This window comes from Bombina bombina, chromosome 2 (assembly GCF_027579735.1).
Source record: "Bombina bombina isolate aBomBom1 chromosome 2, aBomBom1.pri, whole genome shotgun sequence".
NCBI lineage: Eukaryota > Metazoa > Chordata > Amphibia > Anura > Bombinatoridae > Bombina > Bombina bombina.
This window is the reverse complement of record NC_069500.1, coordinates 1,441,830,100-1,441,853,462: the sequence shown is the minus strand read 5'-3', so window position 1 is coordinate 1,441,853,462 and position 23,363 is coordinate 1,441,830,100. Positions and strand designations below refer to the sequence as shown.

Sequence of the window (23,363 nt, the reverse complement as noted above, 5' to 3'; positions counted from 1 at the left end):
CGCATGGGTGGAAAGTGAACGTGGAAAAGAGTTCTCTATCACCACTCACAAGAGTCTCCTTCCTAGGGACTCATAGATTCTGTAGAGATGAAAATTTACCTGACGGAGTCCAGGTTATCAAAACTTCTAAATGCTTGGCGTGTCCTTCATTCCATTCCACGCCCGTCAGTGGCTCAGTGCATGGAAGTAATCGGCTTAATGGTAGCGGCAATGGACATAGTGCCATTTGCGTGCCTGCATCTCAGACCACTGCAATTATGCATGCTAAGTCAGTGTAATGGGGATTACTCAGATTTGTCCCCTCTACTAAATCTGGATCAAGAGACCAGAGATTCTCTTCTCTGGTGGCTTTCTCGGGTCCATCTGTCCAAGGGTATGACCTTTGGCAGGCCAGATTGGACGATTGTAACAACAGATGCCAGCCTTCTAGGTTGGGGCGCAGTCTGGAACTCCCTGAAGGCTTAGGGATCGTGGACTCAGGAGGAGAAACTCCTCCCAATAAATATTCTGGAGTTAAGAGCAATATTCAATGCTCTTCTAGCTTGGCCTCAGTTAGCAACACTGAGGTTCATCAGATTTCAGTCGGACAACATCACGACTGTGGCTTACATCAACCATCAAGGGGCAACCAGGAGTTCCCTAGCGATGTTAGAAGTCTCCAAGATAATTCGCTGGGCAGAGTCTCACTCTTGCCACCTGTCAGCGATCCACATCCCAGGCATAGAGAACTGGGAGGCGGATTTTCTAAGTCGTCAGACTTTTCATCCGGGGAGTGGGAACTCCATCCGGAGGTGTTTGCTCAACTGGTCCATTGTTGGGGCAAACCAGAACTGGATCTCATGGCGTCTCGCCAGAACGCCAAGCTTCCTTGTTACGGATCCAGGTCCAGGGACCCAGGAGCAACGCTGATAGATGCTCTAGCAGCTCCTTGGTTCTTCAACCTGGCCTATGTGTTTCCACCGTTTCCTCTGCTCCCTCGACTGATTGCCAAAATCAAACAGGGGAGAGCATCGGTGATTCTAATAGCGCCTGCGTGGCCACGCAGGACCTGGTATGCAGACCTAGTGGACATGTCATCCCTTCCACCATGGACTCTGCCTCTGAGGCAGAACCTTCTAATACAAGGTCCTTTCAATCATCCAAATCTACTTTCTCTGAGACTGACTGCATGGAGATTGAATGCTTGATTCTATCAAGGCGTGGCTTCTCCGAGTCAGTCATTGATACCTTAATACAGGCTCGGAAGCCTGTCACCAGGAAAAATCTACCATAAGATATGGCGTAAATATCTTTATTGGTGTGAATCCAAGAGTTACTCATGGAGTAAGGTTAGGATTCCTAGGATATTGTCCTTTCTCCAAGAGGGTTTGGACAAAGGCTTATCAGCTAGTTCTTTAAAAGGACAGATCTCTGCTCTGTCTATTCTTTTGCACAAGCGTCTGGCAGAAGTTCCAGACGTCCAGGCATTTTGTCAGGCTTTGGTTAGGATTAAGCCTGTGTTTAAAACTGTTGCTCCCCCGTGGAGCTTAAACTTGGTTCTTAAAGTTCTTCAGGGAGTTCCGTTTGAACCCCTTCATTCCATTGATATTAAACTTTTATCTTGGAAAGTTCTGTTTTTGATGGCTATTTCCTCGGCTCGAAGAGTCTCTGAGTTATCTGCCTTACATTGTGATTCTACTTATCTGATTTTTCATTCAGACAAGGTAGTTCTGCGTACCAAACCTGGGTTTTTACCTAAGGTGGTTTCTAACAGGAATATCAATCAAGAGATTGTTGTTCCATCATTGTGTCCTAATCCTTCTTCAAGAAGGAACGTCTTTTGCATAATCTGGACGTAGTCCGTGCCTTGAAGTTTTACTTACAGGCTACTAAAGATTTTCGTCAAACATCTGCCCTGTTTGTCGTTTACTCTGGACAGAGGAGAGGTCAAAAAGCTTCGGCAACCTCTCTCTCCTTTTGGCTTCGGAGCATAATACGCTTAGCCTATGAGACTGCTGGACAGCAGCCCCCTGAAAGGATTACAGCTCATTCTACTAGAGCTGTGGCTTCCACCTGGGCCTTTAAAAATGAGGCCTCTGTTGAACAGATTTGCAAGGCTGCGTCTTGGTCTTCGCTTCACACCTTTTCAAAATTTTACAAATTTGACACTTTTGCTTCTTCGGAGGCTGTTTTTTGGGAGAAAGGTTCTTCAGGCAGTGGTTCCTTCCGTTTAAGTTCCTGCCTTGTACCTCCCATCATCCTTGTACTTTAGCTTTGGTATTGGTATCCCACAAGTAATGGATGATCCGTGGACTGGATACACTTAACAAGAGAAAACATAATTTATGCTTACCTGATAAATTTATTTCTCTTGTAGTGTATCCAGTCCACGGCCCGCCCTGTCCTTTTAAGGCAGGTCTAATTTTTAATTAAACTACAGTCACCACTGCACCCTATGGTTTCTCCTTTCTCGTCTTGTTTCGGTCGAATGACTGGATATGGCAGTGAGGGGAGGAGCTATATAGCAGCTCTGCTGTGGGTGATCCTCTTGCAACTTCCTGTTGGGAAGGAGAATATCCCACAAGTAATGGATGATCCGTGGACTGGATACACTACAAGAGAAATAAATTTATCAGGTAAGCATAAATTATGTTTTTATGTTTATTGCGCCTGATTCAGTCACAGTTAAATCTCTTTTTATGTTTATTGCGGCTGATTCAATCACAGTTAAATCTCATTTTATGTTTATTGCGGCTAATTCAGTCACAGTTAAATCTCTTTATGTTTATTGCGGCTGATTCAATCACAGTTAAATATCTTTTTATGTTTATTGCAGCTGATTCAATCACAGTTAAATCTCTTTTTATGTTTATTGCGGCTGATTCAGTCACAGTTAAATCTCTTTTTATGTTTATTGTGGCTGATTCAATCACAGTTAAATATCTTTTTATGTTTATTGCGGCTGATTCAATCACAGTTAAATATTTTTTTATTTTTACTGCGGCTGATTCAATCAGTTAAAAACTAAATATATGGTTATCTGATAAAAAAAATTATTTCTTTCCGGATATGGTGAGTCCACGGCTTGAGTATTTACTGTTGGGAATATCACTCCTGGCCAGCAGGAGGATGCAAAGAGAAGCACAGTTAATCTGCTAAGTATCATTCCCTTACCCACAACCCCCAGTTATTCGACCGAAGGGAAATAGAAAAAAAGGAGTAACACAAGGTGTAGAGGTAAGCATACATTTTGTTTTTCTTTCCTAAGATATGGTGAGTCCACCGCTTGAGTAATTATTGTTGGGGACCAATACCCAAGCTAGAGGACACAGATAAATAGGGAGGGACAAGCCAGGCAGTCCTAAACAGAAGGCACAACTGCTTGAAGAACCTTTCTCCCAAAAGAAGCTTCAGCTGAGGCAAAAGTATCACATTTGGAAAATTTGGAAAAAGTATGTAGAGAAGACCAAGTTGCAGCCTTGCAAATTTGTTCCACAGAAGCTTCATTTTTGAAATCCCAAGAAGAGGAAACAGCTCTTGTGGAATGAGCCATAATTCTCTCAGGAGGCTGCTGTCCAGCAGTCTTATAAGCCAAATGAATTATACTTTGTAACAAAAAAAAAGTAGTAGCAGTAGCTTTCTGACCTTTACGTTTTCCAGAGAAACAGACAAAGAGGGCAGAGAACTGGCGAAAATCCTTAGTCACCTGTAAGTAGAATTTAATAGTGCGTGCAACATCCAAATTGTGTAACAGACGTTCTTTGCAAGAAGAAGTGTTAGGACACAGAGATGGAAAAACAATATCCTGATTGATATTTTTTTTAGAAACAACCTTAGGATGAAGAATCGCCTTATAGGCATGAAAAATAAGATAAGGGGAATCACACTGCAGAGCTGAGAGTTCCGAGACTCTTCGAGCAGAAGAAATAGCAACAAGAAACAAAACCTTCCAAGATAACAACTTATTGTCTATGGAACGCAACGGCTCAAACTGAGTCAGCTGTAAAACTTTAAGAACAAGGTTAAGGCTTCAAGGAGGAGCAACAGACTTAAAGACCAGCCTGATTTTGACCAAGGCCTGACAAAAAGATTGCACATCTGGTACATCCGCCAAAAGTTTATGTAGTTAAACTGCTAAAGCAGAATCTCACCCTTCAGGGTACTGACTGACAATCCCTTCTCCAAGCCTTCCTGAAGAAAAGATAACATTCTAGGAATTCTAATTCTACTCCAAGAGTAGCCCTTGGATTCACACCAATAAATATATTTACACAATATCTTATGGTAAATCTTTCTAGTAACAGGCTTGTGAGCCTGAATCATGGTCTCAATGACCCACTCAGAAAAAACATGCTTAGATATAATTAAGTGTTCAATCTCCAAGCAGTCAGCTTTAGAGAAACGAGATTTGGACGAAGGAAGGGACCCTGAATCAGGAGGTCCTTTCTTAGAGGTAGTCTCCAAGGTGGGAGAGATGACATCTCCATTAGGTCTACAAACCAGATCCTGCAAGGCCACGCAGGGTCTATTAGAATCACTGACACCCTCTCCTGTTTGATATGAGCAATGACTCGTGGAAGGAGAGCAAATGGAGGAAACAGGTATGCCAACCTGAAAACCCAAGGAACCGCAAGAGCATCTATCAGAATGGCCTGCGAATCTTTTGACCATGAACCGTACCTTGGAAGCTTTGCGTTCTGATGGGACACCATCAGATATAACTCTGGCACCCCCATTTGAGGACTAAGCTGGAAAACACCTCGGGATGGAGTTCTCACTCCCCGGGAGGAAAAGTCTGTCTGCTCAGAAAATCCGCTTCCCAGTTGTCTACTTCTGGAATGTGGATGGTGGATAGACAGCAACTGTGAGTCTCTGCACACTGAAGAATCTGAGTAACCTCCTTCATGGCTAAGGAACTCTAAATTGCTCCCTGGTGATTGATGTAAGCCACAGAGGTTATGTTGTCTGACTGGAACCTGATAAACTGGACTGAGGATAACTGAGGCCAAGCCAAAAGAGCATTGTAAATAGCCCTCAACTGCAAGATGTTGATGGGGAGAGTAGACTCCAAAGGCCCTGAGCTTTTAACAAGTTCCAGGACTGCTTCCCCAGCCCAGCAGGCTTGCGTCTGTGGTCACGATCCCCCAGGAAGGTCTCCGAAAGCACGTGCCCTGAGACAGATATTTACTGGGAAATCCACTATGGGAGACAGTCCCTTGATGACTGATCTAACTCTATTCTCTTAAATAGATCCGCATAGTCACCATTCCATTGTCTGAGCATGCACAACTGTAGAGCTCTCAAATGGAATCGAGCAAAAGGAATGATGTCCATTGAAGTCACCATCAGACCGATTACCTCCATACATTGAGCAGTAACCTGAAGAGAGAGGCAAGAGAAAATGATTTTGTTTTTCCTGACCTCTGTCAGAAAAATCTTCATCTATAGAGAATATATTATGGTCCCTAAGAACACTACTTTTGTAGCAGGGGAAAGGGAGCTTTTATCCAGATTCACATTCCATCCGTGGGAATGAAGAAAAGACAAAAATATCTCTGTGTGAGATTTTGCTTGTTGAAAAGATGGTGCCTGAACCAATATGTCAACCAGGTAGGGTGCCACAGCAATTCCATTAGAATGGATCACTTCCAAAAGAGCCCCCAGAACCTTTAAAAAAATTCTGGGAGCCGTGGCTAGACCAAATGGAAGGGCCACAAACTGGAAATGTTTGTCCAGAAAGGCAAATCTTAGGAATCTGTGATGGTCCCTGTGAATAGGAACATGAAGATACGCATTCTTTAGGACTATGGCTGTCATGAACTGATTCTCTTGTACTAAAGCAAGAATGGAGCGTATAGTCTCCATCTTGAAGATTGGAACTTTCAGAAACTTGTTTAGACACTTCAAGTCTAGAATGGGACGGAAAGTTTCCTCTTTTTTTGGGAACCACAAATAGGTTGGAGTAGAACCCAAGACCCTATTCCTGCACTGGAACTGGAACTATCACTCCCAGGGAGGAAAGATGTTGTATACATTTCAAGAACGCCTCTTTCTTTATCTGGTCTGCAGATAATCTTGAGAGATGAAATCTGCCTCTGGGAGGAAAAGTCTTGAATTCCAGTTAGTAACCCTGGGATACTATGTCCACAGTCCAGGGATCTGGGACATCTCATATCCAGGCTTGAGAGAACTGAAAAAGTTTGCCCCCCACCTGATCCGGTCCCGGATCTGGAGCAACCCCTTCATGCTGATTTGGAATCAGCTGTGGGTTTCTTTGATTGTTTCCCATTGTTCCAAGACTGATTGGGTTTCCAAGCAGACTTGGATTGTTCCTGCTTGGAAGAAGAGAAAGGCTTTCCTCTGAAGTTATGAAAGGAACAAAAATTACTCTGACGTCCTTTAGGCCTATTCTTCTTGTTTTGAGGTATAAAAGATCATTTTCCACCTGTAATATCAGAGATAATTTCTGCCAAACCGGGTCCAAACAAAGTTTTGCCCTTGTAAGGAATTGCCAGAAGCTCCTAGCCTAACAACCTGTAAAATGTCATCTGCAATAAAGGAATTGGCCAATTTAAGAGCTTTAATCTTATCTTGAATTTCATCCAAGGAAGTCTCTACTTGAAGAGAATCAGACAAGGCGTCAAACCACTAAGATGCAGCACTAGTCACAGTGGCAATACACACCACAGGTTGCCATTGGAGACCTTGATGAACATAAAACTTTTTCAAATAAGCCTCCTGCTTCTTGTCCATCGGATCCTTAAAAGAGCAGCTATCCTCAATAGGAATAGTGGTTCTCTTAGCCAGAGTGGAAATGGCCCCTTCAACTTTGGGTATAGTATACCAAGGATCTTTAATGGAGTCCTCAACAGGAAACATTTTCTTAAAAAATGGAGACGGGGAAAAAGACACCCCTGGATTCTCCCATTCCTGTAAGATAATCTCCCTAGCATGGTCCGGCACAGGAAAAACCTCCGAAGTGGAAAGTTCATAAAAAAACTATTGTTTACTAGATTTCTTAGGAGTGACAACGACAGGAGTATCGGAGTCATCTAAAGTAGCTAAAACCTCCTTTAACAATACACAAAGGTGTTCAAGCTTAAATCTGAAGGATACCACCTCAGTCGCAGAAGAAGGAATTATACTGTTCGAATCTGAGATTTCACCCTCAAAAATTTGCAATGTATCTTCCTCATCAGACTTATGAGAAAGGACAACTTGGGAAGCAGAACTGAGGACAGGCACCTTACTTTCTGAATGTCTATATTAGCATCATCCTGAGAGACATTATGCTCAAAAATGTTACCTTTATTTTGCAAGGTTTTCTTGACACATGAAGAACAAAATTGCATAGAAGCTGCAATTTGTGCATTTAGACATAATAAGCATGAATTCATTAGAGCAGGCTCTTGCTCCATATCAGACATGTTGTGAAACAGTAAATAAACTTGTACAGATAAGTTTCAAAGATTTTAATATTCAATTAAAATAAGCCAAGGAAAAAATACACTTTAAATTTTATCCCAAAGTAGGATCGATTCCCAGCTAAAATTATATGAAAAAACATTTAATAAACATCAAATAAACTTCTAAAATACCCCTCAGGCTACCCCACATATCAATTACTGAGGTGCCTTACCGCTACCAATTAAGACCAGATCACCCAGAAATGGAGAGAAAAAAAACAACTCTTTCTTCAGAAACGTTATGAAGTAAAGCCGGTCATGTGACCGCAACTGCCGTGCTCAAATTACTGCTACGACACAGAGAGGCACTAAAATAGCTTCCTGGTACACTGAGAATCAGAAATAACTTTTTTCAAACCTGACAGTTTAAAATGTTGCATCGTTTTATTTTAAAGCAATGGGGAAATGAATAAGCTGCTGAAATAGAAAATTCAGCCTTACTTTCAGTTTAAACTTGTATTATTTTATCAAGTAACTATGTGTCGGAAAATAAAGCCTAATAAAAACATTTTACCCTTTCTTTTTAAAAGAGTTTTAATGTTAGTCTCACACATGCTACAGTGCCTGCTTCATGCCCCAGTGTAACCCATACAACATGATTAAATATGTCCCAATAAAAAAGCAGTCTTTTAATTTGTTAAGTGCATGGTCTCCCCAACTGGTAGAAAAAGCACTTGCTCCGCTGTCCGGCATGTAGACAGTTACAAGGTATGAGAAGACACAGTTCCTCACAGAGACCTTTGAAAAATAAAGAACAGAGTAGCCAACTCTGGCTTTCTAAACTATGGCAGGAATGGTTAGGAAAACTCAGTAAGTACCTCTTTACAAGTTCCTAACTGCTTTAAAGCCACCACTACCCGACTGCAAGGAATGACGTGGAATACGGCTATACCCCAAAACTTGCTTGTAGATGAAATAAAAAATGTTCTTCAGATACCAAAATTTCACCTCCTCCATGGACCGAAGGCAAAGAGAATGACTGGGGGTTGTGGGTAAGGGAGTGATGCTTAGCAGTTTAACTGTGGTGCTCTTTGCCTCCTCCTGCTGGCGGGGAGTGATATTCCCAACAGTAATTACTCAAGCCGTGGACTCACCATATCTTAGGAAAGAAATATATTTTTATGTTTTTTGCGGCTGATTCAATCACAGTTAAATATCTTTTTTATGTTTATTGTGGGTGATTCAATCAAAGTTAAAGGGCCATAATACCCAAATGTTTAAACACTTGAAGTGATGCAGCATAGCTGTAAAAAGCTGACTAGAAAATATCACCTGAACATCTCTTTGTAAAAAAGAAAGATATTTTACCTCAAAAGCAGCATATTAGTATGTCTGTCCCGGGACAGCTGAAAGGGATGAGCCTCGTGCACTCTCATGTTATTTCCCTATTCAGTTTAAAGGAAATTTACTATGATATCTCATGAGAGTTAAGTCAAATCTCATGAGATCACAGTAAAAGAGTTCATGACCTCCGCACTGTTGATGATGATTGGCTGCTGTTCATTTCTTCTTCTTTTTTTTCTTTTTTTTTTTTTGCCTGCAACTGAGTATAACTTTTTACACAGAACTTACTCTGCTGAGCTGAGGAAATTGTGAGGTAAAATATCTTCCTTTTTTACATAGAGATGCTCAGGTGATATTTTCCTGTCAGCTTTTTACAGTTATACTGCATCAGTTTCAAGTGATTTAGCTTATGAGTATTATGTCCCTTTAAATCTCTTTTTATGTTTATTGCAGCTGCTTCAATCACAGTTAAATCTCTTTTTTATGTTTATTGCAGCTGATTCAATCACAGTTCAATCTCTTTTTATGTTTATTGCAGCTGAATCAATCACAGTTAAATCTCTTTTTTATGTTTATTGCAGCTGATTCAATCACAGTTCAATCTCTTTTTATGTTTATTGCAGCTGAATCAATCACAGTTAAATCTCTTTTTATGTTTATTGCAGCTGAATCAATCACAGTTAAATCTCTTTTTATGTTTATTGCGGCTGATTCAATCACAGTTAAATCTCTTTTTTTATGTTTATTGCGGCTGATTTAGTCACAGTTAAATATCTTTTTTATGTTTATTGCGGCTCATTTAATCACAGTTAAATCTCTTTTATGTTTATTGCGGCTGATTCAGTCACAGTTAAATCTCTTTTTATGTTTATTGCGGCTGATTCAATCACAGTTAAATCTCTTATGTTTATTGCGGCTGATTCAATCACAGTTAAATCTCTTTTTTATGTTTATTGCGGCTGATTCAATGACAGTTAAATCTCTTTTTATGTTTATTGCGGCTGATTCAATCACAGTTAAATTTATTTTTATGTTTATTGCGGCTGATTCAGTCACAGTTAAATCTCTTTTTATGTTTATTGCGGCTGATTCAATCACAGTTAAATCTCTTATGTTTATTGCGGCTGATTCAATCACAGTTAAATCGCTTTTTTATGTTTATTGCGGCTGATTCAATCACAGTTAAATCTCTTTTTATGTTTATTGCGGCTGATTCAATCACAGTTAAATTTATTTTTATGTTTATAGCGGCTGATTCAATCACAGTTAAATCTCTTTTTATGTTTATTGCGGCTGATTCAATCACAGTTAAATCTCTTTATGTTTATTGCGGCTGATTCAGTCACAGTTAAATCTCATTTTATGTTTATTGCGGCTGATTCAATCACAGTTAAATCTCTTTTTATGTTTATTGCAGCTGATTCAGTCACAGTTAAATCTCTTTTTATGTTTATTGCGGCTCATTTAATCACAGTTAAATCTCTTTTTATGTTTATTGCGGCTGATTCAATCACAGTTAAATCTCTTTTTATGTTTATTGCGGCTCATTCAATCACAGTTAAATCTCTTTTTATGTTTATTGCGGCTGATTCAGTCACAGTTAAATCTCTTTTTATGTTTATTGCGACTGATTCAGTCACAGTTAAATCTCTTTTTATGTTTATTGCGACTGATTCAGTCACAGTTAAATCTCTTTTTATGTTTATTGCGGCTGATTCAGTCACAGTTAAATCTCTTTTTATGTTTATTGCGGCTAATTCAGTCACAGTTAAATCTCTTTTTATGTTTATTAGGGCTGATTCAGTCACAGTTTAAATCTCTTTTTATGTTTATTAGGGCTGATTCAGTCACAGTTAAATCTCTTTTTATGTTTATTGGGGCTGATTCAGTCACAGTTAAATCTCTTTTTATGTTTATTGGGGCTGATTCAGTCACAGTTAAATCTCTTATGTTTATTGGGGCTGATTCAGTCACAGTTAAATCTCTTTTTATGTTTATTGGGGCTGATTCAGTCACAGTTAAATCTCTTTTTATGTTTATTGCGGCTGATTCAATCACAGTTAAATCTCTTTTTATGTTTATTGGGGCTGATTCAGTCACAGTTAAATCTCTTTTTATGTTTATTGCGGCTGATTCAATCACAGTTAAATCTCTTTTTATGTTTATTGCGGCTGATTCAGTCACAGTTAAATCTCTTTTTATGTTTATTGGGGCTGATTCAGTCACAGTTAAATCTCTTTTTATGTTTATTGGGGCTGATTCAGTCACAGTTAAATCTCTTTTTATGTTTATTGGGGCTGATTCAGTCAGAGTTAAATCTCTTTTTATGTTTATTGCGGCTGATTCAATCACAGTTAAATCTCTTTTTATGTTTATTGCGGCTGATTCAGTCACAGTTAAATCTCTTTTTTATGTTTATTGCGGCTGATTCAGTCACAGTTAAATCTCTTTTTTATGTTTATTGCGGCTGATTCAGTCACAGTTAAATCTCTTTTTATGTTTATTGCGGCTGATTCAGTCACAGTTAAATCTCTTTTTTATGTTTATTGCGGCTGATTCAGTCACAGTTAAATCTCTTTTTATGTTTATTGCGGCTGATTCAGTCACAGTTAAATCTCTTTTTTATGTTTATTGCGGGCTGATTCAGTCACAGTTAAATCTCTTTTTATGTTTATTGCGGCTGATTCAGTCACAGTTAAATCTCTTTTTTATGTTTATTGCGGCTGATTCAGTCACAGTTAAATCTCTTTTTTATGTTTATTGCGGCTGATTCAGTCACAGTTAAATCTCTTTTTATGTTTATTGCGGCTGATTCAATCACAGTTAAATCTCTTTATGTTTATTGCGGCTGATTCAGTCACAGTTAAATCTCATTTTATGTTTATTGCGGCTGATTCAATCACAGTTAAATCTCTTTTTTATTTTTATTGCAGCTGATTCAGTCACAGTTAAATATCTTTTTTATGTTTATTGCGGCTCATTTAATCACAGTTAAATCTCTTTTTATGTTTATTGCGGCTGATTCAATCACAGTTAAATCTCTTTTTATGTTTATTGCGGCTCATTCAATCACAGTTAAATCTCTTTTTATGTTTATTGCGGCTGATTCAGTCACAGTTAAATCTCTTTTTATGTTTATTGCGACTGATTCAGTCACAGTTAAATCTCTTTTTATGTTTATTGCGACTGATTCAGTCACAGTTAAATCTCTTTTTATGTTTATTGCGGCTGATTCAGTCACAGTTAAATCTCTTTTTATGTTTATTGCGGCTAATTCAGTCACAGTTAAATCTCTTTTTATGTTTATTAGGGCTGATTCAGTCACAGTTAAATCTCTTTTTATGTTTATTAGGGCTGATTCAGTCACAGTTAAATCTCTTTTTATGTTTATTGGGGCTGATTCAGTCACAGTTAAATCTCTTTTTATGTTTATTGGGGCTGATTCAGTCACAGTTAAATCTCTTATGTTTATTGGGGCTGATTCAGTCACAGTTAAATCTCTTTTTATGTTTATTGGGGCTGATTCAGTCACAGTTAAATCTCTTTTTATGTTTATTGCGGCTGATTCAATCACAGTTAAATCTCTTTTTATGTTTATTAGGGCTGATTCAGTCACAGTTAAATCTCTTTTTATGTTTATTGGGGCTGATTCAGTCACAGTTAAATCTCTTTTTATGTTTATTGGGGCTGATTCAATCACAGTTAAATCTCTTTTTATGTTTATTGGGGCTGATTCAGTCACAGTTAAATCTCTTTTTATGTTTATTGGGGCTGATTCAGTCACAGTTAAATCTCTTTTTATGTTTATTGCGGCTGATTCAATCACAGTTAAATCTCTTTTTATGTTTATTGCGGCTGATTCAGTCACAGTTAAATCTCTTTTTTATGTTTATTGCGGCTGATTCAGTCACAGTTAAATCTCTTTTTTATGTTTATTGCGGCTGATTCAGTCACAGTTAAATCTCTTTTTTATGTTTATTGCGGCTGATTCAGTCACAGTTAAATCTCTTTTTTATGTTTATTGCGGCTGATTCAGTCACAGTTAAATCTCTTTTTATGTTTATTGCGGCTGATTCAGTCACAGTTAAATCTCTTTTTTATGTTTATTGCGGCTGATTCAGTCACAGTTAAATCACTTTTTATGTTTATTGCGGCTGATTCAGTCACAGTTAAATCTCTTTTTATGTTTATTGGGGCTGATTCAGTCACAGTTAAATCTCTTTTTATGTTTATTGGGGCTGATTCAGTCACAGTTAAATCTCTTTTTTATGTTTATTGCGGCTGATTCAGTCACAGTTAAATCACTTTTTATGTTTATTGCGGCTGATTCAGTCACAGTTAAATATGTCAAACACTAAATCATTTATATTGCTATAAAACAGTTGCTTAGCAACATCGTCTGTGATGCTTATTTTATTCCATTTGCTGAGCTGTAATATATTGGGGGGGTTACACTTCACATGATGATGACTGTGGATAATTTCTGCCTGTTTTTTGGCATTTTAGGGGCCCTAAGTTTCAGCTCCTGGCACATAGACAGCTGACACTGGATCAGGTGCAAGACGGGTTCAGAACCCACGATCTCACTATTAGCAGCACAGGTAAGTGACCAAATCTAGGTATGTGGGGAATTTGTGTGTAAAGATCGGGTGAGATATTTATGTAGCTATAGGTGCACGGGGATAGGTTTGTGCATACAGTGATAGACATATATATATATATATATATATATACATATATATACAGATGGGCAGGTATATACAGACATCCCAACCTGCAAAAACTAATTTCAGGGAGGTGGCTTCTCCCGCTACTGCGCCGCCAGCCCCCCTCCCAGTTATATATTGGACACTTTGAAACCCTAAATAAGATAGAGACTTATCATTAAAGTAGCTTCCCACTAAAGGCACATAAAAAAGTAGCTTTATTGCACAACCACATACAACAAACCTATTTTCCAGTGATTGTACGCTTATTGAATGTTTAAAAACTTTTAGAATACAAAGTTTAATTAGGTGCAGTAAATAAGGTAGTGTTTGTGTTTTTATTTTATTAGAATAAGTGGCGGCTTTTTGGTTACTGATGCATGCTTTGAGGGTTCTATAACGTCCCAGCAACTAAAGGCATTACTTAAAGAAACACTTTTCCAGATTTCGGCCACATTGGATCATGGTACTTGGAGTTTCAGGGAGATTGCATTCCATTTGCTGGCATCAGGGAGCCGCTATTACAATCAGGGAGACTCCCTGAACTTCAGGGAGAGTTGAGATGTTTGTCTGTGTGTATATATATATATATATACATATACAGATCGGCAGGTATATACACGGATAAGTATGTATGTCTATGTGTTGTTAATAAAAAAAATTGAACTACAGAAAAAAATAAACAAATTATCAAAAATAAAAAAATGAAACCTAATCCCTATGAAAATTAAAAAGCTGCCCCCAAAATAAAAACACCCCCTAATCTAATGCTAAACTACCAATAGCCCTTTAAATGGCTTTTTGTAGGGCATTGCCCTAAGTTAAACAGCTCTTTTGCAGTTACCAAAAATTCTAAGTTCCCCCTAACTGTAAAACCCACAAACCCACCAAACCCCCCACAATAAATAAACCTAACACTAAAACACCTAAAGTATCCATTGCCCTGAAAAGGGCATTTGTATATTCATTGTCCTTAAAAGGGCATTCAGCTCTTTTGCTGCCCATCCCTAATCTAAAAAAAAAAAATTAACCCCCCCTAAATCTAACCTTAAAAAATTACAAAATTAAACGTAAATTTAAATTAAGCTAAAGTCACAAAAAATAAAAAAAGCTAAGATTACAAAAAATAAAAAAGTCTAGCATTGCAGAACATAAAAAAACAAATTACCAAAGTTTAAAAAACTAAACCTAATCCCTATCGGCTAGATTACGAGTTTTGTGTTACGAGTGAAAAAGCTTCATAACAATGCTTTTTCACTACCGCTGGTATTACGAGTCTTGCAGTTACAGCTGTACCGCACACCTTTTTGGCCGTAACGCAATGTAACTACCGCAGCTTTCAAAAATTCATTTTTCAATGGGACTTCCATAGCGCCTGTATTACGAGTTTGCCTGTCTGGCCAAAAAGTGAGCGGTACAGCCAATACCGTTAAGATCCGTACCGTAAACTGAAAGTCAGTAATTATGGGTTTTACACTACAACGCTGTAGCATAAAACTCATAACTAAAGTGCTAAATAGTACACTAACACCCATAAACTACCTATTAACCCCTAAACCGAGGCCCTCCCGCATCGCAAACACTAAAATACAATTATTAACCCCTAATCTGCCGCTTCGGACATCGGCGCCACTATATAAACATATTAACCCCTAACCGCCGTACTCCTGCATCACAAACACTAGTTAAATATTATTAACCCCCTAATCTGCTGTCCCTTACATCGCCACAACCTACATTACTGTTATTAACCCCTAATCTGCTGCCCCCAAAATCGCCGCCACTATACTAAAGTTATTAACCCCTAAACCTAACCCTAAATTTAACCCTAACCCTAACACCCACTAACTTTAACATAATTTAAATTATTCCAAATAAAAATTAAAATTAATACCTAAATTATTCCTATTTAAAAATAAATACATACTTACCTGTAAAATAAAACCTAAGCTAGCTACAATATAACTAATAGTTATATTGTATCTAGCTTAAGTTTCTATTTTTATTTCACAGGTAAGTTTGTATTTATTTTAACTATGTAGACTAGTTAATAAATAGTTATTAACTATTTACTAAAATACCTAGTTAAAATAAATACAAATTTACACCTAACATTACACTACAATTAAATAAATTACATTAATTAAATACAATTAACTAAATTACAAAAAAAACCAACACTAAATTACACAAAATAAAAAATAAATTATCAACTATTTAAACTAATTACACCTAATCTAATAGCCCTATCAAAATAACCCCCCCCCCCATAAAAAAAACTATTGCCCCAAAGATATCAGCTCTTTTTCCTATTAAAAAAAATACAAACAACCCCCCCAACAGTAAAACCCACCAACAAAACAACCAAACCCCCCAAATAAAATCCTATCTAAAAACCTAAGCTCCCCATTGCCCTGAAAAGGGCATTTGGATGGGCATTGCCCTTAAAAGGGCATTTAGCTCTTTTCCATTGCCTAAACCCTAAGCTAAAAATAAAACCCACCCAATAAACCCTTAAAAAAAACTAACACTAACCCCCGAAGATCCACTTACAGTTTTTGAAGACCCGACATCCATCCTTAACGAAGCGGCAGAAGTCCTCATCGAAGCGGCAGTAGTCTTCATCCAAGCTGGCAGAAGTCTTCATCCAGATGACATCTTCTATCTTCATCCATCCGGCTCCATCTTCAAGACATCCGGCGTAGAGCATCCTCTTCAATCGACAGCTCTTCCAGAATGAAGGTTCCTTCATTGGATGGGCATTGCCCTTAAAAGGGCATTTAGCTCTTTTCCATTGCCCAAATCCTAAGCTAAGAATAAAACCCACCCAATAAACCGTTAAAAAAAACCTAACACTAACACCCGAAGATCCAATTACAGTTTTTGAAGACCGGACATCCATCCTCATCAAGCCGGGAGAAGTCTTCATCTAAGTGGCAAAAAGTGGTCCTACCTGCGGGCAGAAGTCTTCATCCAGACTGTATCTTCTATCTTCATCCTTCCGACGTGGAGCAGCTCCATCTTCAAGACATCCTCTTCTTTCGACGGCTACTGAAGAATGAAGGTTCCTTTAAGGGACATCATCCAAGATGGCGTCCCTTGAATTCCGATTGGCTGATAGAATTCTATCAGTCAATCGGAATTAAAGTTGAAAAAATCCTATTGGCTGATGCAATCAACCAATAGGATTGAGCTTGCATTCTATTGGCTGTTCCAATCAGCCAATAGAATGCAAGCTCAATCCTATTGGCTGATTGGATCATCTTGGATGATGTCCCTTAAAGGAACCTTCATTCTTCAGTAGTTGTCAAAAGAAGAGGATGCTCCGCGCCGGATGTCTTGAAGATGTAGCCGCTCTGCGTCGGAAGGATGAAGATAGAAGATGCCATCTGGATGAAGACTTCTGCCTGCCTGTAGAACCACTTCTTGCCGCTTGGATGAAGACTTCTGCCCACTTGGATGAAGACTTCTCCCGGCTTGATGAGGATGGATGTCCAGTCTTTAAAAACTGTAAGTGGATCTTCGGGGGTTAGGTTAGGTTAGTGTTAGTTTTTTTTAAGGGTTTATTGGGTGGGTTTTATTTTTAGATTAGGGACTTTGGGCAATGGAAAAGAGCTAAATGCCTTTTTAAGGGCAATGCCCATCCAAATGCCCTTTTCAGGGCAATGGGGAGCTTAGGTTTTTAGATTTTTTTGGGGCGGGTTTGGTTGTGTGGGTGGTGGGTTTTACTGTTGGGGTTGTTTGTATTTTTTTTTTTTACAGGTAAAAGAGCTGATTTCTTTGTGGCAATGCCCCGCAAAAGGCCCTTTTAAGGGCTATTGGCAGTTTAGTTTAGGCTAGGGATTTTTTTTTATTTTGGGGGGCTTTTTTATTTTGTTAGGGCTATTAGATTAGGTGTAATTAGTTTAAATATTTGATAATTTCTTTTCTATTTTGTGTAATTTAGTGTTTATTTATTTTTGTAATTTATTTAATTGTATTTAATTAATGTAATTTAGTTAATTGTAGTGTAATGTTAGGTGTTAGTGTAAGACAGGTTAGGTTTTATTTTACAGGTAAATTTGTATTTATTTTAACTAAGTAGTTAGTAAATAGTTAATAATGATTTAATAACTAGTCTACCTAGTTAAAATAAATACAAACTTGCCTGTAAAATAAAAATAAACCTAAGATAGCTACAATGTTACTATTAATTATATTGTAGCTAGGTTAGGTTTTATTTTAAAGGTAAATATTTAGTTTTAAATAGGAATTATTTAGGTATTAATTGTCATTTTTATTTAGATTTATTTTAATTATGTTAAAGTTGGTGGTGTTAGGATTAGGGTTAGGTTTAGGGGTTAATAACGTTAGTATAGTGGTGGCGACGTTGGGGGCGGCAGATTAGGGGTTAATAAGTGTAGGTAGGTGGCGATGACATTGGAGCAGCAGATTAGGGGTTAATAAGTGTAGACAGGCATTGGCGATGTCGGGGGGGCAGATTAGGGGTTAATAAGTGTAGACAGGCGTCGGCGATGTGGGGGGGGGGCAGATTAGGGGTTAATAAGTGTAACGTAGGTGTCGGCGATGTCGGGGGCGACAGATTAGGGGTTAATAAGTATAATGTAGGTGTCAGCGATGTCGGCGGCAGCAGATTAGGGGTGTTTAGACTCAGGGTTTATGTTAGGGTGTTAGGTGTAAACATAACTTTTCTTTCCCCATAGGAATCAATGGGGCTGCGTTACGGAACTTTACGCTCCTTTATTGCAGGTGTTAGGCTTTTTTTTAGCCTGCTTTCCCATTGATGTGTAAGGGGAAATTGTGCACGAACACTTAACACCAGCTCAAAGCAGCGCTGGTATTTGAGTGCGTTATGAAGCTCAACGATGCCATATTGCCCGCTAACGCTGGGTTTTTGCAAACCTGTAATAGCAGCGCTATAGGGAGGTGAGCGGTGACAATAACTTGCAAGTTAGTACTGAGCCGCTCATAACGCAAAACTTGTAATCTGGCCGTATGAAAATAAAAAAGTCCCCCCAAAATTTTAAACACCCCCTACTCTAAGAATAAACTACCAGTAGCCCTTAAAAGGGTGTTTTGCAGGGCATTGCCCCAAGATAAATAGCTCTTTCACTTTAAAAATATACCAAGTCCCCCCTAATAGTAAAACCCCCCCACCCACCAAAACCCCCAAAATAAAAAACCTAACACTAAAAAAAACTAAACTACCCATTGCCCTGAAAAGGGCATTTATTGGGCATTGCCCTTAAAAAGGCATTTAGCTCTTTTACAAAATTCCCACCCTAATCTAAATAAAAAAAATAAAATAAAAACTAAGTACTCACCGTTCCTGAAGTTCGGTGGAGAAGGTCCTGTCTCATGTGGTGAAGTCTTCTTCCAAGCTGCGACCTCTTCTTTCTTGTTCCAGGAACATCCGGCGCGGAGCTTAAGACCGGCGACCCTGGAACTGAAGACCGGTGACCACTTCATATTATTATTATTATTATAATTTATTTGTATAGCGCCGCCAAATTCCGTAGCGCTGGGTACAATGATAGGGGTATACAATGACAAAGATTTGTGATAAAATACAAAACATAACAAAACTAAACAAATCTAGTACAGGAGGAAGAGGGCCCTGCTCCGGAGAGCTCACAGTCTATAGGTTTAGGTGCAGAGACATAAGGTTGGGGTAGCTTGTTACATTGGTTGTAGTTGCAGTAGTGAGTCAGGCAGTTCATGTATTAGTTTGGTTCGGATGCGGGATGGAGAAGAGATGGTAAGCTTTTCTGAATAGGTGAGTTTTCAAGGAGCGTCTGAAGCTATACAAAGTTGGAGACAGTCTTATGGAGCGGGGTAGAGAGTTCCAGAGGACAGGAGCAGCACGTGCGAAGTCTTGGAGGCGGGAGTGGGACGTAGAGATAACAGGAGTGGAGAGACATAGGTCAGAGGTTGATCGAAAAGGACGGGATGGGGAATATTTCACGATAAGAGAGGAAATATAGTTGGGAGTTTGATTGTTTAGTGTTTTGTAAGTTAGGGTTAATACTTTAAACTGTATAGTGTATGGGGAGCCAGTGTAGAGACGTGAAGAGCGGAGTCGCTGATGTAGATCAGCGACTTAGGTGGATGAGTCTAGCAGAAGCATTAATAATAGACTGGAGGGAGGAGAGGCGGTGTTTTGGAAGGCCATTTAGGAGTAGGTTGCAATAATCAATGCGTGACAAAATTAGGGAATGAATAAGTATTTTTGTCATTTTTTGAGTAAGGAAGGGACAAATTCTGAAAATGTTGTGTAGGTGTGAACGGCAGGATTTGGTAATTGCTTGTATATGTGGGTTGAATGTGAGCTCTGAGTCTAGTGTGACCCCCAAGACAGCGGACCTGGGGTGAGGTGTTGAGAATAGAGTCTCCAACGGTCAGAGAAATGTCAGATGTTGGGTATCTCGAAGAGGGGGGAATAAGAAGCAGCTCAGTTTTGGACAGATTGAGTTGGAGGTAGTGTGAAGACATCCAAGAGTAAATTGCAGAGAGGCAGTTGGAAATCTGGTTGAGTAAAGAGGGAGAGATATCAGGAGAGGAAAGATAGATTTGGGTATCATCAGCATATAAGTGGTACTGGAATCCAAATGAGGCTATAAGTTTTCCAAGGGAGGATGTATAAAGAGAGAAAAGCAAGGGACCCAAGACAGAGCCTTGCGGTACTCCAACTGAGAGAGGCATAGGATCAAAAGATATGTTGTTAAAGGCAAACCAGGAGAGGGCTGTGTCTCGGATGCCAAATGAATGTAGTATTTTTAGGAGGAGAGGATGGTCGACTGTGACAAAAGCAGCGGATAGGTCAAAAAGAATTAGTAAGGAGTACTGGCCTTTTGATTTAGCTGATAAAAGGTCATTTGTTACTTTAGTAAGAGCGGTTTCTGTCGCCGTACACTGGAAAGTGAATTCAAGGTACGCAATTAAAAATGGCGTCCCTTGAATTCCTATTGGCTGATTTGATTATTCAAATCAGCCAATAGGATGAGAGCTACTCAAATCATATTGGCTGTTCAAATCAGTCAATAGGATGAGAGATACTGAAATTCTATTGACTGATTTGAATAGCCAATAGAATTTCAGTAGCTCTCATCCTATTGGCTAATTTGAACAGCTAATAGGATTTGAGTAGCTCTCATCCTATTGGCTGATTTGAATTTGAAGAATCAAATCAGCCAATAGGAATTCAAGGAACGCCATCTTTAATCGCGTACCTTGAATTCACTATTCAGTGTATGGCGGAGATTGGAAGAAGAGGATCCTCCACGCTCCATGGCTCCGTGGTCGCCGGTCTTCAATTCCAGGGTCGCTGGTCTTCAGCTCTGTGGTCATCGGTCTTCAGTTCTGCCCTATGCTCTGAGCCGGATTGTTTCTGGAAGAAGAAAGAAGATGTCGCCACTTGGAAGAAGACCTTCACCACATGGGACAGGACCTTCTCCGCTAGACGGTGCATTCTGTTGGCTGCCTCACGCTACCAACATTCCATGTCTCTTAAATAAATATTAATAAAAGTTATTTTTTATTTTTTCTACTAACAGCACCACATTGCAACTTATAATTAAAATCAGTGCAGAGAAGCATACTTTTCTGGCATAATTCACACACCAGTGATTTATGCCTATTTAGTAGTAATTATTTTTATGCTTAAGCACTGCTCCTTAAAGGAACCTACAAATAAATATATATTTTCGGACAAGGCACTTTAGGAGAAATCAAGCAAAATATATAAATTTAAATTTTTTGTTATTTGTTCCTTACTCCTCGATAATTTGTACACATTACCTAGGCCAAACTAGGTTTTTCAGGAACAAAATACATAACCTTATAATTATGAGTCTACAAAATGATTTACTCGCTACACAGCAAAAGAGATTACAAGATTTTAACACAATGTTTAATGTCTCCAATGAACAACCTCAAAATGTAGGAGAGGATCAAATAAACAATTAATTATGCCAATCCCATAAAACACTTTAGAAACATTCAAAGAGATGGTGGAACTTACACTTCTTTCAAAGATACCAACAAGAAAATATGATACCCAGGGGGCTACGTATAAAATGTTTCCCGCATATGAGCTCAAAAGACAGGAACATATTGACAGGTGGGAGAAAGCACTGATAACATGCTCACTAACGCTAATCCAAATCCTGATAGAAGCAGATCAAGATGAAGTGGCATTGCTGGAAGAAACAATACAAACTCACAACGAGAACTTAAAAACATTTGAAAATCTAGATAAATTTAACAGCCTTTATAAACAATATCAAGCCGAACTGGATAACTTAGAGAATGAGTTAATACAAAGTAAAAAAGAAAAATACCAGAGAGATCAAGGGGATTACCTCAATAAAAGGGTATATAAATGGCAAAAGAGATACAACACACGCCCTTATAATATCAACAAACCACAGAATTTAATTAATTTCAATGAAAGTGAAATAGAGGTATCAGAATCAGACACCCCAACAGATAGTATTAATTCTGAAATAAGTATTCAACCTATAACATATACCAGATCCCAACTACAAGCATTAGATAACAGCAATAGAGCCACTCCCTCTACTTCAACAGGATCTTTTTTAGTATCAGGAACGCACACTCAGAATATCCCACCTATCAACAATACAAACCAAGAATCAAGATCCAACAAACGCAAAACACAAACAGCACCCCCCAGGGAAACAAGAAGGAGACAACCGAGCCCCTTCTCAAAAATAAGAATGGGAACTTAAAAATCATAAATCTTACTCAACATATCCTCAATAAAGATCACATTTCAAGTCTATCTAAAGGCCTAAGTTTCTGACCTACAAACACCTTAAATAAATTTTAAGTGGTCAAAGATGTAAATTTGTTTACTAGGAAACTTTTGCTTAAAAACTTAATGCTAAAAAAGAACTAGGTGATGATTGGACAATGACAGACCAATCAGCCTTACAAGATCTGCAAGATTTGTTACAAGAAAAGACACAAGATGCATATCCTGAAACTCATTGGAGACAACAAATAAAGAATAAATCTAAATATATTGCCCCCAGTAACTTATTACAAGTATTTAATGATATAGTATGCCAAAAAATTGAAGAATTACCTGAATACAGGTCTACCTCTAATCTAACCAAACAAGAACAAAAGGCATTACAAGAAATTCAAATGTGGCAAGACACAATCATTAAACCATCCGACAAGGGAGGAACTATAGTCCTTTGGGACAAGGAGATGTACTTGGAAGAAGCCATGAAACAATTGGAAAATGACCAATGCTATAAGAAATTATTTGGAAATCCTACCCAAATGTATCTTGAAAGATACAATAAAATTATTGATACAGCTTACAAAGATCAAGTAATCAATAAAACAGAAAAACAATTTCTAACACAACCACATCCAACTACGGCAACATTTTATCTCATTCCCAAGATACATAAGGACATCCAAAAAAACCCTGGCCGCCCTATTGTCTCTGAAAATAACAGCCTCACAGAAAAGCCAAGTCAATTTATAGATCAAAGACTAAGAGAATACTTATATACTCTACCCTCCTATGTTAAAGACACTATGAAGGTACTCCAAAAACTTGAGAATTTAACATTGTCTCCAAATTCAATTCTTGTGACTGCTGACGTAGAATCTCTCTATACCAACATCAAACATCATCTGGGAGAGCAGGCAATATCATACTTTCTTACAACAAATGTAACTGATAATCAAGATCATAACCAGTTTATAACAATTAATACATTTCATCTTACATCATAACTACTTCACATTTAAGGACCACTTCTATTTACAAACTCAAGGCACAGCCATGGGTACCTGTAACATTAACAGTATTAACTTGAGTAACTGTTAAATTTAAAGACAATAAAATTGTGTTTTGTAACACCAAATCAGAAAGTGAACACTATGT

General features: G+C 38.3%; 1 protein-coding gene across 3 annotated transcripts in view; it reads left to right on the top strand.

The window, feature by feature from the left end:
• The window catches only part of RTKN (rhotekin), a 356,615-nt gene that overhangs the window by 230,948 nt on the left and 102,304 nt on the right, over positions 1-23,363 (top strand). For all 3 annotated transcript variants that reach the window (XM_053704398.1, XM_053704397.1, XM_053704399.1), the window contains one exon: positions 13,236-13,330. In XM_053704398.1, coding sequence (XP_053560373.1) covers positions 13,236-13,330 — 95 coding nt within the window. The remainder of the gene's footprint in view (positions 1-13,235; positions 13,331-23,363) is intronic.